The sequence below is a fragment of the Astyanax mexicanus genome, chromosome 12 (assembly GCF_023375975.1).
Source record: "Astyanax mexicanus isolate ESR-SI-001 chromosome 12, AstMex3_surface, whole genome shotgun sequence".
NCBI classification, from domain to species: domain Eukaryota; kingdom Metazoa; phylum Chordata; class Actinopteri; order Characiformes; family Acestrorhamphidae; genus Astyanax; species Astyanax mexicanus.
In genome coordinates this window covers 38,112,901-38,128,809 of record NC_064419.1, presented here as the reverse complement: position 1 = coordinate 38,128,809, position 15,909 = coordinate 38,112,901, and the positions used below count along the sequence as shown (strand labels likewise).

The following is a 15,909-nucleotide window of genomic DNA, read 5'->3' as shown; positions in this document are numbered from 1 at the left end:
ATAAGCTTCCCTAAATGATCTAAACTCGTAACTCCTAGAGTGAATCACTGAATCAATGATAACGAACTACAGGCATAAATCCTAAACACAGTTTTATTAAAGGAAGAAAGCTCTCCAAACAAACCTGACCCTATGTGAAAAAGTAAATGCACCCCCACAAATTAACTGTGATTAACCACATTTTTTTGGAAAGCTCAGTTAAATTTTATTAGCCTCAACCAAGAAATCACATGAAGCAGATAAAAGATCTTAAAGAGCTAAACATTATTAAGAATTATTGAAGGAATTCACAGATGAGAAAACAAAGTAAATCACATACCACTCTGGAAAAAAAATAAGAGAATGATGAGTTTCTTTGATTTTGGCAAATAAAAAAAAACTATATAATATAATATAATATAATCAAGAGGAAGATGGATGATCACAACCATCAAACCAAGCTGAACTGTTTGAATTTGTGCACCAGAAGTGGCATAAAGTTATCCAAAAGCAGTGTGTAAGACTGGTGGAGTAGAACATGCCAAGACGCATGAAAACTGTAAATAAAAAACAGGGTTATTCCACCAAACATAGATTGTTGAACTCGAATGAATATGAACTTGTTTTCTTTGCATTATTTGATGGCTTGTGATCATCCATCTTCCTCTTTATTAAAAAAAGTTTTCAATTAGGTAAAATCTCATCATCAGAAACTCATCATGTTTAAGTGGTCTCTTATTTATTTATATCATTAGCTGACTGTAATAATGCCATATGACTAATATACTGTATTTTAATGACCTTATTTGAACTGATAGGACAAGCACATAATATATAATACTTATGCTTTATATAATACTAATGCTTTTTTTGCCATCAAGGGAATTAAGTAGAGAGTTTGACCCCTATTTGCTACAATGACAGCCTCTTCTCCATGTTCAACACTAGATCTTGTCACAATAATTATTTAATTGCATTTATCAACAAGAGCATTAGAGAGGTCAGGACCTGATGCTGGATGATTAGTTCTGCAGCTCAGCCCAAAGGTGGTGAATGAAGCTGGAACCATCCAAGGAATACAATTCAAACCTTCCTAGACCATGTTTGGATATGGTGATCTTAGGGTTATGTGTGGGGGCATGTTTATTTTAGTCAAGGTGATGGTTCTATCTGGAATCATGACACATTAATTTAACATTAAAATTAAAAATTAAATAAAACATTTTCCTCCCTTTAGTGCAGAAATACTGCAAGGGAACCATCTTTATGGAGGCTTTTTTTTTTTTGGAGGACATTTTTACCAAATGTCCTCCAAAATGTTGCTTAACCTATTAACCAACTTACTCACTTGAACTCCTGCTTTCATTCACAAAGCTCACAACACTAAAATAGTGAGGACAGTCAGTTCATTCTGAAATACATTAAGATTTAAAAAGAAAAAAAATGGTTAATGTTTGGAGAACGGAAAACAACACATTCCAGCATAAGAAAAATGTGTTTTATCTGTGAAACATGGTGGTGGTAGTATCATGGTTTGTGCCTGATTTGCTGCATCCTGGCCACAATGTCTTTACGTAATTGATAGAGCACTGAATATTGTATTATCAGCAAATAAATAACAGGAAAATCCTTTGGCAGAATCTCAGGAGAACATGAATCATGCAGCAGGACAACGAGCCTATGTGCACAAGTTATTCTACCAAATAAAAAGTAAAAAAATAAAGGTACAGTTTAAGAAACAAGAGAAATGTTGAAACAATAAGGAGGAAACTCACTAACATAACAGAGCTGAACTACTTGTAGGACTTCTGGATGTACTTCTTTGAATAAAGTTTTATAATACATTTTAGGTCAAGTTTTTGTAGAAATATAGAAATTCATAATAAAAGACAGACATGACAGGAATTACAATTACAAGGGTGGGACTAGAAACAAGTGACGTATGGTTAAAAAACAAGAGACCACTTAAAAATGATGAGTTTCTTCGGTTTTACCAAATTGAAAACCTCTGAAACTAAAATCAAGAGGAAGATGGATGATCACAATCCATCAAATAAAGCTGAACTGCATGAACTCTTGCAGCAGGAGTGAAGGCATAAAGTTATCCAAGTAAGACTGGTGGAGGAGAACATGCCAAGATGCATGAAAACTGGGATTAAAAATGACTGAACTCTTTATGAATATGAATTTGTTTTTTTTTTCTTTACATTATTTAAAGGCTGAAAGCTGTGCATCTTTTTTTTTGTTATTTCAGCCATTTCTCATTTTCTGCAAATAAATGCTCTAAATGACAATATTTTTATTTGGTATTTGGGAGAAATGTTGTGCGTAGTTTATAGAATAAAACAACAGTGTTAATTTAACTGAAACATATACCTACAAATAGCAAAATCAGAGAAACTGATTCAGAAACTGAAGTGGTCTCTTAATTTATTTTTTTCCAAAGCTTTACATTAAAATATTATACTGTCACGTCCTTGCCCTGTTTCCTGTCATCTCCCGTCTGTCTCCGTGTTTTTACTGCTCTCTGTGTTTGTTTACCTTCCTCCTCCGTGCCCCATGTGATCCAGTGTGTTCCTCCTGTGTTTTATTTGTAGCTGTCCCAGGCGTTTCCTGTCTGTTCATGTGTATTTATAGTCCGCTCTTCTTTGTTGGTTCTTGTACGTCTTTTTACCTCTGTTAGGATGTAGGTCGTCCTTTCTTTCCAGTCTTAGTGTATTGTGTGTTTATCCTACATCCTACATTCCTTGTCTGTTTTTTTTTTTATTTTTGTTTTTACTGTTTTACGCTTATTTTGGCTAATAAATTCACTCGCGTTTGCGTCCACTCTCCCCGTGCGTCCTCTCCTTGCTCCCTGCTGCACCTGACATATACAAAAATATGGACAGTGTGTTTCTACTCTATACCTAGTTGGGGGTATTCTTCATAACAGTCTCACAGAAAATAAAATAAAGTAAAATAAGAAATCACTGCAGAGACATTACATTCCATTACACTCTTGCCTTCAGCTGAAATACTCAGGCACTGCTTTTTTTTTTTATAAACACACTGTTTATATACAGTATACTGTATATTTACTTGTTCGAAGGTCTCTATGTAGATCCCCTTGCAAAGCAGTGCCACTGAAGTACTATATAAAGAAAGATCCATGAATCTGTGGACAGCGCAGATTCACGCTCTCGCTGCGGCAGGTCTTGAGTACACTGTATCATCTGAATTCATGCGTCCGGACCCGGTCATAGCTCAGCAGAGGTAGGAACACACGGCACGCTCATATCTCTGAGGGCGGATGACAGCAATGTGCTGATACATGTGCATACAGATATGCTACAGCACCCTGGGGGCAGGGCCATTCTTCACGCAGCACAAAGAGTGAAAGCCCACACCCAGCCTCTGGCCCCGTAGTGCACACACACACACACAGAAACACACACTCCAGCATATCCCCTGTCCCTGCTGTTCTCCAGGCAGCACAGAGGGCAGGGGAGCAGAGGAAAGAGAAAGCATGGAGGCAGCAGGGGAGGACCAGGATCCAGCCCTGGAGGGAATCAAGCTGTCTATCACTACCCTGCAGGTGAACGGATACACAGAAAGACTCTTTCTGGAACAAGCATACACACTTAAGCTTCAACAACCAAGAGACATGTCCGTCTCACACATATCCACATACACCCTCCTCTTCCTCCTCTTCCTATATTCGAATCTGCTGTCGAGGACAGCTCCAGATTTCCTGCATTCATTCGCATTCACTCACATTTAGTACAGGCAAAAAGTTTGGACACGCCCTCTCTTTTTCAATGCGTTTTCCTTATTTTTTCAAGACTATTTACATCGTAGGCATCATCACGCTGCCTGGGCAGGGCGAGGAACATCATCAAGGACATTTCTCATCCGAACCACACGCTTTTCTCCCTCCTTCCATCTGGCAGGCGTTACAGGAGCCTCCGCTCCCGCACCAGCAGACTCAGGAAGAGCTTTTTCCCTGAAGCTGTGATTATGGCAAACGCTGCACGGATACTTTAATTAACATCACATGACCACTCTACATTCATGAACTCTGCATATACACTAGGGGTGTGCCATATCGTGTCGTACGCGATAATATCGCCAACGTTTTTTGAATAATATCGTGAACAATATTATACCCTGAAATATCGTGCCATAACACTCAACTGTAATTATCACATCAGGATACTACTTTTTGCTGTTTTAAGCAAAAGAAAAATTCACACATTTCTCATTTCCTATTAAATATCTACTACAGACAGATTATATCTGTCCAGTATCATTTATTTTTCTTTTAACCCTGGATATATGGAGATATTTGGAGAGCATTACTGTTATTAATATTTAATGAAATTCTGAATCATTGATCATCATTGATTCTGTTACAAATCTGCTAAAATTCTTGCATTTTTTTTAAATATCTCAGTTAGAGGTGTGCCATATCATATTGTATACACTAATAAAATGTAAGCTTTGTTTTGTTGCCGTGTACATGTGTTTTTGTTTTTTCAGTCATCTTAAAAAAGAGACCACTTAAAAATGATGAGTTTCTTTGATTTTAACAAATTGAAAACCTCTGGAATATAATCAAGAGGAAGATGGATGATCACAAGCCATCAGACCAAGCTGAACTGCTTGAATTTTTGCACTAGAAGTGGAATAAAGTTATTCAAAAGCAGTGTGTAAGACTGGTGGAGTGGTGGAGGAGAACATGGCAACATGCATGAAAACTGTGATTAAAAACCCAGGGTTTTTCCACCACCAAATATTGATTTCTGTACTCTTAAAACTTTATGAATATGATCTTTTTTCTTTCCATTACTTGAGGTCTTTTTTTTCTCATTTTCTGCAAATAAATGCTCTAAATGCTGGTATTGTTTGGAATTTGGTAGAAATGTTGTCCGTAGTTTATAGAATAAAACAACAATGTTCATTTTACTCAAACTGAAGTGGTCTCAATATTTTTTCCAGAGCTGTATAAAGTTTAATTCTTTTCTATCAACTTCTTTTTACTTCTTTCTTTTTTTTTAGAGTATATCTGAAAATATTTGACAGCAATAAAAAACAAGCCCCATGCAATTTATTCCCTTGTTGTTGAAGTTAGCACGCAAACCTTTCAGCCGTTTAAACTGCCTTTGGGCCAAACAAGTTTCTGTAAGTGCTTTTGAATGACAGTTTGGATAAGAAAACTCTCAAATCTTAATACTAGCGAAACCTGCTTTTCGTACCAAAAGAAGACACTTTGGAAAACACGATTGTGAGGGTTGTACAACATACCCAAAGTGTCAGCAAATAGCTCGAAGAAACGGCTTAATGAAAAATCCAATTGACGCCATTCTCCCATTAGCCCGAATGCAGACAATCAGCAGAGACACGTTCTGTTTGTGAAGTTCTGAAGCTTCTTTTTTAGTTTTGCTCAGGAGACACAGAGAACAAACTCTGCTAACAAATAATGAAAGCTAATGATCATTGATTAGCATTGTCCTCACCGCCTGCCTTGGGGAGCGTTTAGACGTCACCTTTTCAAACACTTGAGTGTGCTCCTGTTTACTGTTGTAAATGTGTAGATTTACAACACTCCTCTAGCTTTTTTTCTTTTTTAACCTTTTTTCACCTTTAAGACCCTTGTTTAACTGTGAAAGAACATGGGGGGGAGATTTATTCACACTGTTCTACTGTGCAGCGATTCCTGTACTCATATGACCAGAGGTGGAAAAAGTACTGAAAAATTGTAATTAAGTAAAAGTGCCTTTACTTTGCTGAAATTCTATTCAAGTAAAAGTAAAAAAAATACCCATCTAAAAATCTACTCAAGTGAAAAAAAATAGTACTCAATTTAAAATGTACTTTGAGTAAAAGTTACATAGTTACTTTTAATTATTTGATGTAAAAAAGTACAACAATCAAAAATTAAATCGTTTTCAAGAACAAGAAAGTGTTATAGGTTTCTATGATACATTTTTAAAAAAGTTATGGTCATATAGGTGACTATAACCCGTATTTTTTATAGTTTTACTATTTTTTTTTCCCCAGCATTTTATTTTGTACTCAGTAACAGGGAGTTTTACAATGTAGCGAAGTAAATTACTTGTGTCAAAATGTACTTGAGTAAAAGTTAAATTACATATTTTTAAAAAACTACTTTAAAAATTACAAATTACTCAATTACTCAATTACATTAATGTAGTTCTCAAACATTAAACATTATAAAACCACATTATTGGTGAGAGCTGTTTCATAAAGCTTAGTAGATGTTGAGTTCACTCACATAATGCTTTACCAAGATCCACAGCGATGCCTTCCCTCTAACTGCTATGTTTTAAACACATATAACACTTTCTATGAATCAGCTATCTATAAAGCATTGTGTAACAGTTGTTTTTTAACACACTGCTAAAAATGTACAAAAGTATATTTAGAAATACAAGTATTTTAGAAGCATATTGAATTACATTAAACTAAAAGTGTACTTCATAGTCTATATTTTTTAAATACTACTGTATTGTATTTATTGTACTATTATACTATATCAGGGGTGTCCAAACTACGGCCCACGGGCCAAAGAGTCTAAAAGCGGAGAGAGTATGCGTTTCTAGCGCAGAAAAACGGGGCAAACGAGTCTAAAAGCGGAGAGGGTGCTCAGTTATAACGCAGGAAAACGGGCCAAAGAGTCTAAAAGCGGAGAGGGTGCTCAGTTGTAGCACAGAAAAACGGGCCAAAGAGTCTAAAAGTGGAGAGAGTGCACATTTCTAGTGGAAAAAAAATGGGCCAAAGAGTCTAAAAGCGGAGAGGGCGAAGTTGTAGCACAGAAAAACAGGCCAAAGAGTCTAAAAGTTGCCGTAATTAAGGAGTTTAATATTAAGAGACATCATGAAATGAAGCATCAGTTTGAAAAATCTTAGTTTACACAACACTGTCAAAGATAAAGATAGTAAGTCAAGTAAAATGGTGTAATGAAAGTAATCAGGAAAAGGTATTATTTAAAGTGGTATATTTCATTATTTGTTTTATTACAGACTTCAAATATTTTTCTCCTTCAGGCCCCCACAAAAACAGTTTGGACACACCTGTACTATACTATTATACTGTAAGTATGATCAAAGTTTACTTTTAAACATTTGATGCATAATATTAATAAACTTTTAATATATACATTTAAGTAAGTACATAAATCTGTTATATAGTATATTTACAGCATATTAGACATTTCTCAATATGTTTTAAGTACAATTAAGCATATATATTTTATATATTTTAACCAGGGATGCAGGAGACGTTACAAGCTCATCAGTTCAGTACAGCGTCTAGATTCTTCTAATTTAATGTTTTTAGTTTTAAAAATACTATTAAGCACCTCAGGTTTTTCTTAGTATCTCCTTTTTACTTGTTTGTCAATCAAACGTGATAACTCGCTCACTAAGAAGCATATTCCACTTCTGATAAAGGAGAAATCCGGTGTGAAATAGACTTGGGGTGAAGTGAGACATGATAACGAGGATGAGCACTGACGAGCATGAACAAATAGGCAGGATAGAGGAACAGATTGTGAAAAATTAATTCTGTGGAAATGCATGAATTCCAGCTTTTGCTGAAAATATCTTTATAAAATTCATGCATTTCCACCTAATTCATTTTGCAGTCTGTTCCCCTACCCTACCTTTTCATTCATGCTTGTCAGTTCACTTATTGCCCACAGAGATCTACCTCAGGGTAATTTTAATAAACTCTCTGTGCACTTTTAAAGTTCTTAGTGCCTTGTTTTAAATGTCAGGGTTCACAGAATTCTACCAATGAAGTGTGGAGCTACTTTGAGCTAGTGCCAAAAAATGCATATAAAAGTATTTTTCAACATTCTGCCAGTTTCACAGTATATTACGGTATTTTTATTTATTTATTTTTTTTTTAATAATTTTTTGTATGACTGGGCTTTAATATAGGTTTGTGAGTTACTGTACTGTTAGGAGTACATATAATGTAAAAAAAAAAACAAGGTTTTAAATTAATGATTTTTTAACACTAAAAACGGATATAAAATACTTAATGTTTAAGTATTTAAAGTGATATTTCTCTAAAGCTCTATTGCACAAGTAATACACAAGATAAAATTTTATTATTCCAGCCATTAGAGGCATTACAGTATTTAAATCAGCCACAATTCAATTATTTCTCCAGTTAACAAATACATTTAAATCATCCTTCAAACTACAGTATTAATATATTTAAAAGGAATAAAGTTCTTGCTGCATTTTACTGGGATAAAAACACTCCTACAGTGGGAAACAGAAGCAGGAGCTGTTCTAATTTCTCTACAGGCAGAACAGCACTAGACCAGTGTTTGACTCCACAGGGCTGCATGTGCTTCTTTGATGGTGCTGTTCAGCACGGCGCTCCACAGCGCCCTCTAATGGTATGGCGGTATGAAACACACACATACCAGTTCTAGTTTCCCCCTGTGGTATAATGAACCAGCACTACTTTGAGCTTGTTAATGGTGAAAAATAGTGATTTCTGTGCATGGGCAACACTATACCCCTATCACTAGCATTGTAAGCCTGTTGGGAGCATCAGTATAAAAGAATAAAAGTACTGAATTTTAATTTTGCTAGGAATAAATAGAGGCATGCTACTCCAGCTGATTTGTTAAAAGTTTCTCCACACTATGGCTTCAACATGGCATGACACTACCTCCACCATGTTTGACACAAATTAGCAAAAAATATGTTTTTTTCTCCACACTATGTTTTTTAAATTGCTTTAGTAGTTTAGTGGAGGTTAATTTAGCTCTCATCAATTCCTTGTACTCGGAAAGTATTAGAACTAAATGGCATGACGCTACCTCCACCATGTTTGACAGAGATGAGCAGAAAAATACTTTCTTTCTCCACACTATGGTTTTTAAATTGCTTTAGCAATTTAGTAGAGGTTAATTTAGCTCTCATAAATTCCTTAATTCTCTGAAAGTATTAGAACTACATGGCATGACACTACCATCACCATGCTTAGCAGATGAGTTAAAAACCCTTTCTTTCATTTCTTTCTTTGTCTGTACTGTGGCTTTTATATTACTTAAGTAGAGGTTAATCTTTGTCCAATCAATTACTTTTCTTGGTTTCTTCTCTGTCCACTCCAAACTAGCCTTCTGATTCTTACAGCTGATGAGTGGTTTGAGTCTGTGCTGTGCTCTGTATTTTTCTGGATGGATTGTGATATCTTCACCCTGCTTTAAGGAGACTGTCGGTGAAGTCACTGAATGCTGATTTGGAGATTTTTCTTCTCAGCTCTCTCACTGTATGTCATCACCCGGCGTTGACCTCTTCATAGCCTGTATCACACCAGAGGTTTCTTTCTTTTTCAGCACATTACAAATTGTTGTAAATTGTTGGCTACGGCTTGTTGACCAATTTTCACTGTTTTCTCAGCTTTAGAGCGGCTTGCTTTTTTCCCCCAACACAGACAAACCACTGTTTTTAGGTCTTATCCCTTTCAGCAATACAGTATATGCAGTTTTTACCTGTGAAAGTCAGGAAAACTACTAAAAGTAAACTTTCAGAGCTATAAACTCAACTTATTTACAATTATTTTAGTACTTTTTCCACCTCTGACTAAGGCCTATAACTCCGTATAACCACATTGCAAACACATACACAACTGGCATATTCTCAAGGTATAGATGAGTACTTTTTTCTCCAAATAGATGACCATTACCAGTAGAGGTGACCTAAAATGTAAGAGCAGTTCACAAGCTTTAAAGCCTCCGTACCTTTTTGATGGTCTCGAGCATGGAGCGGCCCCCCTGCCAGGGCTTGGAGCCTTTGCGGATGCAGGACAGGCTGGCCATGCTGTGCCATTTGCGGTCCTCCAGCTTCCTGTGGAAGGTGTTGGCCAGCAGCAGCACTGTGTCATAAATGTAGCGGTTGGTGATCTGAGCAGAGAAAAAGAGAGAGAGAGAGAGAGAAAGAGAGAAGAAACAGGTGATGGATGAGTGAGGAGAAGCAGAGATGCTCAATTAATCATCCGCTTACAAGAATGTAAAAAAGATTTATGTCTCTCAGGCTTGGATACAGTGGTAGGGAGGAAATTCTCTCTCTCTTTTTTTTTTTTTCCTGATACGCTTCTGTACAGTATTATGGATAGCAGGTGCACGCCATCTTTCCGTTTAGCGCTCGACAGTACGGCACAGCTGTGAGAGCTGATGATAACGCAGTGGTAGCAGGAGCGCGGCGGCGGCTCTTTGATCAAAAATAGAAAAGTCACACCTAACACCTGGTATTTGTAGCAAGCTTTTTTATTTATTTCCTCCCTTTTTTTCAACGGTAAGGGCAATCGTCGCCACTTTAGGCTGTTTACAGAACAGCTTCGGATCCGGCGGGGCCTAAACTATTATTCATGATGTTTTAATAAGCAGTGGCTGGAGCTCGTTTGTCTTCTCTCGTCTTTTTTTTTTTACCACGTTTCCTTCTCTTTAAAGCATGACAGTAGGCACGGAATAAGGCAAACGCAGAGAGGAGGGTGGCAGGCCCAGAAAAGGGCACTGGGACAATGAGAATTAGATCATTAAAACAAGCTCTGCTCCAGATACACTTACAGATACACACACACAAATACACTGACACACACACACTTACAGATACACTGACTACATTTACACTCACAGATACACACACATGCCCGCCTGTAGGCCATGCGGTGTTGGAAAGAAGAGGGGAGTTAATTTCACTCTGATCGATTGCGCCGCTCTGATCTCACCCCAGTGTTGTCTCCATTTTAATGAGGACGTAATAAATAGAGTGAAGTGGCCATTAGGTTTCGGCCGTTGTTTATTAACCTGCAACGCTTTTCTCACACTCCACGTTGTGTGCAGCAGGCACAGTATGTGTGTGTATGTGCAAGGGTTTTCCTGTTTCACTGTGTATTGTAGTATAAACATAAATGGTTATTATATAACAATATATTAAGGCTTTAATGTTATTAGAAAGCATTTAGTACTTGTTTTGCATTTTGTTCTTTTTTTAATACATTAGTTTAAAAACATGCAAGTGAAACTGTTCTTCTGGGCTGCCACTATGATCGGAAGATCGCTGGTTCGAATCCCGGTCATGTAGCTTGCCACCAGCTGCCACAGCCCTGACAGAGCACAATTGGCCTTGTTCTCTCTCTGGGTGGATAGATGGCACTCTTTCTTCTCATCACTACTAGGGAGTCTGTGAGCTGATGTATCAGAACCGAGTCGCTGCGCTTCCCTCCGAGCGCGCTGTGATGCTACTCAGAAATGATGCATTAGCAGCAGAAGTTAACATGACTTAACGTGTATCGGAGGAGGCATGTGCTAGTCTTCACCTCCTCCTTGTATTGTGGCACCACCAGTGATGGGGGATATAAAGCTGACTAGCAGCTGAATGGGTGGGATATTTGGCCTAGCTAATTTGGGAGAAAATGGGAAAGAGTTAGAAATAAAATGGTATAAAAAAGAAACTGTTCTTCAACCCCCATTGCCTGCACTAGACAATAAAAGAAAATAGGCAGAAAAAACAAGCTAAAACCGTACATTAGGATTTATGGAATCGCCCACCTTGGCTTGCAACTGCCCACTGCTGAGCTAAGAATGTGGTAAGAGGTAAGAATGTGTTTGCATATCATGAATATTTACGAGTAAGAGCCGAACTCCTGTCTTTTTTCCCCGCCTTCCTCCTCCACCGAACTAAAAGAGCATGAAATAGGAGCACCAGAGCACATTCTCAAAAAAAAAAAAAAAAAAAAGCCACTGAAAAATTAAGTGGAGTTATGTGTCATAACTAAGTTTTGGGAGTGAGCCACGCCCTCACTCCTCCCACTTCCATCCCTATTTAAACAGTCACTTCCTCTCTACCTACTCATTGAACAAACCTCGCACCCACCTCCTCCCCATCTTCCTCCTTCTTTAATTTTATTCTCTTCTCATGTTTCTCTTCATGAGAGGGGGGGCTTCGGCTTCACGCTTTACAGCGAAGCTGCCCCGAACTCCATCCCAAATACTCTGAGTTCGCTCCCCCTCTTTCTTCTTCTCTGCCCAATCAAGGGCGTGGGTCAATACTAGCAAATATTGCATCATGGGTGCATCTTTTTTCACTTCGGACAGATATTACTGTAAATAATCTGTAATCTGTACTGTAAATAATCTGCATAATCTTTACAATCTTACAATCAAAGTTGTTTAGTCATTTTTAGACAGTTTTATTTTTTGTAGATTGGTGAACCTCTGTCCATCTTTGCCTTTGCCTAAAATGCTCTTTTAATGCTCTTTTTATGTGGTTTAGTTGCAAATTGCTCCTTCAGCTATTTTCTATTGGTAAAACATTATTTTTAGTTTAGTTTTCCAGCTTTTTATTGACCCTTTCCCAACTTTTTTTGAGATGTTTCTGTTGTGTTGCTGCCAACAAGTTTTAACTGATTTCATATTTTCCATACTTGACTTGACACTGATTGGTTTGTAGAATGTTTGTAGAATTTGGCGAGATGCTTTTTGCATTTTTTTTTTTTTTAGGTGTTTTGCCAAATTCTGCCTTCCTGTCAGGATCTGTCTCCCCTCTGTGTGAAATAGATTCGATTCCCTTATTTTCTGTTTATATATACATAAGGATTAATCTACAGCTACAGTAGATACAGAAAACTCAAGTGTAATCTGTTGTAGCCTGTTGTGCTGTTTGATGCACTGTATGTGTACGCTGTTGCCATGGGGGTACGGACCACCAGTTCTTTTTCTTCTTCTGTTGTTGAAGGGCTGATAATAGCCTGTTTTATCGTTTTGTGTTTAGTCCAAAGGTTCGAATCATATAGTAAATTTATTAGAAAAGTGTTTTTACACTGTGAATAACCATTAAACGTGCATACTACTGGAATAGCATTGTGTTTGTGAGTGCCTGTGTTTTTTTTTTTTTTTTGTAGGCCTATCCATCCCAGCCGATGTGATGTGTAATTGAGGGAACATCGCGCAACATCAGCTTTTAGCTTCCATAACAGATCAGAAGAAGAGCTCGCATCCCATCGTAATGGAATGTTTGGGAACGTAATGGAAGACACGTACATCGCAGCTGTTCCAGCGCTGTCTGATGAGCCTCGGCAGTGGCCTATCGAAAAAACACCCGTCTGCGGGCACACGCACAAAGACGCTAATGCTAATGCCGCGTGCTCCACTCAGCGGCAGAAAAGAACTGCCAATTACCGAGCGCACGTATCGAGTCGGCGACAGCGGGCAATTACAGTATCTGCGAGGCTAATGCCCGCACTTTAATGTTTATCCACGCTCCCAACGAGACGGCCTAGGTGCGGCAAGCGTGGCGCGCTCTATTCCACCGGGACACAACAAAAGCTTCCCGGCATAAAGGTTCCAGAGGAAAGAAATAAAAAAAAAAAAAGAGGCCATGCAATCCCGAGACTCCAGCAGAGGGACGTAGGAGCTGTTTGTATTTACGCAACAAGGACCTTCTCCTGCTGCCTTAACAGGGCCTCAGAGAGACATCTGGAAAGAGAACTGAAAAAAAAAAGAAGAGACAAAGAACTGAAAAAAAAGAAGCAATGTCCCGGAGAAAGAGAACGCCAGACAGGGAATCCTCTCCGTTACGGAGCCGCCGCTGTCATTATCGCACCCTTCTTCTGCGTTTTCGCCCAAATTCTCACTGGCTTTTATCTCAAAGAGTAGAAACACACTGTGTTTTAACTAAGAGGTGAAGCAAGCTTACACTGTGGGAGTTGATTTGACGGTTGGTTGTGTTTTTTCGGCTTCTTTTAGAAGCAATCATTTCATGGTGTGGTACAGTAATCCACAACTTTTCAAGATTTCAGAGCAGCCTAGCGTCCACCACATACAGCCATGCCTGAGGTAACTGGAAGGAAACTATAGTAATACTTAAAGGAGTAGTCTTTTGTTGTAGTAAAACATGATAAAAAGTACTTACCTTTGATGAATAGCACACCTCCGTTCTCCCACAGCGTTCTGAGATCCAGAAATTTTAACAGTTTGTCCAAACACCCTCCGGACTGGGTGACACAGGACATAATTTGCCCCGTTAAATCACTTTTTCCACTGTTATCCAGCTCAAAGTAGCTCCACACCTCCTTGCTCCAGGAGTAATGGCGGCACTCAGAGCTAAAGCTAGTGTTATAGGATATAAACAGAGGTTTTAAGAGAAGATTCTTGTGCACTTTTTAAGTTATTAATGCCTTTCTAGCAATGAAGTGTGTAGCTACTTTGAGCTGGATAATGGTGAAAAAAACTATTTTTCGGGGGGCAAAATATGCCCCGTGTGACCCAGTCTGAAGGGTGTTTGGACAAACTGTTGAAATTTCTGGATCTCAGAACGCTGTGGGAGAATAGAGGTTTGCTATTTATCAAAGGTAAGTACATTTTATCATGTTTTACTACAAAAAAGTCATTTTTTTAACTATATACAGTATGACTCCAACATGGTTCTAGCCAGTTATGACAATTTCCATTCCATATTCAACTATCTATTAAGTTATACAAACATTGTTCCCATACATGTTTGGTTATGCCACTTTATTGCGAGGCAATTGACACTATCCTAAGGTAAAATCTTACTTCTGATATTTTGCTGCCTATTACAACCCCAAATCAGAACTGACACAAGTGTTTCTTACATTTACTTTCACTTGTGTTTCATTTTTAGACAGTATGAAGCCAATATATAGCATAATATATGTATCATCTGGCCTTTTAAACTTGGTTAAAAGACCATTAAGGATTGTATTTCTGTAGTAACTCATTCACTTGAGCAGGATGTATGATCACGATGCATCATAAGATATAAGGAATGTGGCCCCCAGTCACATTTCCACACTCTGGGATGCCAGGTATAGACAATAGCATGCAAACAGTGTGCTGCAGCCATGGTAACATCCGAGCTGACTATTTTTTCTCCTAAACAGGTCATTACTGAGCTTCAGTAAGGTTGCTCACCATAGCTGTGTGATTTATCACCACCACTAGCATAGTAGAGACGGGCATTTCGGACACTGAAATGTACAGCTTTGAAAAAAAATAAAATAAGAGACCACTTAAAAAAACATGAGTTTGAACATGAGTTTCTTTGATTTGTATATAATAAAGAGGAAGATAGAGGATAACAATCCATTAAACCAAGCTGAACTGCTTGAATTGTTGCAACAGGAGTACAGGCATAAAGTTATCCAAAAGCAGTGTGTAAGACTGGTGGAGGAGAACATGCTAACATGCATAAAAAAAAAAAACTGTGATTAAAAACCAGGGTTATTCCACCAAATATTGATTTCTGAACTCTTAAAACTTTATGAATATGAACTTTTCTTCTTTGCATTATTTAAGGTCTGAAAGCTCTGCATCTTTTTTGTTATTTTTCAGCCATTTCTCATTTTCCGCAAATAAAAGCTCTAAATGACAATATTTTTATAGTTTATAGAATTTAACAACAATGTTCATTTTACTCAAATATGTAGCTATAAATATCAAAATCAGATAAACTGATTCAGAAACTGAAGTGGTCTCTTAGTTGATTTTTTTTTCAGAGCTGTATCTTTATGCCGTGTACAACCTACTAATTGGACTACATCTTGGAGGTCATGACCTTGCTGGGTTTGGTTGTCGATTGGTACTCTCACCTTTATATCGTTTGGTATCAGATCAAAAAGAAATAGAAGAATAAACCTGCTGGTATCACCCGTCTGTACTGCTGATCAGTGGTCTGACAGCGGCTGAAAGGAGGGGTGTGGAACAGTGAGGCAGAGTCAGCTCTGGTGAAAGAGGCAGAGGGAATTGAACGACAGATGATGGGGGTTTAATGGCGATGGGGGCGACGTGCAGGGGGCACATGAAGCCTGAGTGCTGGACTTAACACGGCCTCTGCTCAAGGGGGAAAATGATCAGTGGTCCGGGAAGAGGGGGCAAAGAAGGAG

General features: G+C 38.0%; 1 protein-coding gene across 2 annotated transcripts in view; it reads right to left on the bottom strand.

The window, feature by feature from the left end:
- grid2 (glutamate receptor, ionotropic, delta 2) overlaps positions 1-15,909 on the bottom strand; it is an 874,963-nt gene that overhangs the window by 271,594 nt on the left and 587,460 nt on the right. For both annotated transcript variants that reach the window (XM_049485584.1, XM_049485583.1), the window contains exon 7: positions 9,746-9,907. In XM_049485584.1, coding sequence (XP_049341541.1) covers positions 9,746-9,907 — 162 coding nt within the window. The remainder of the gene's footprint in view (positions 1-9,745; positions 9,908-15,909) is intronic.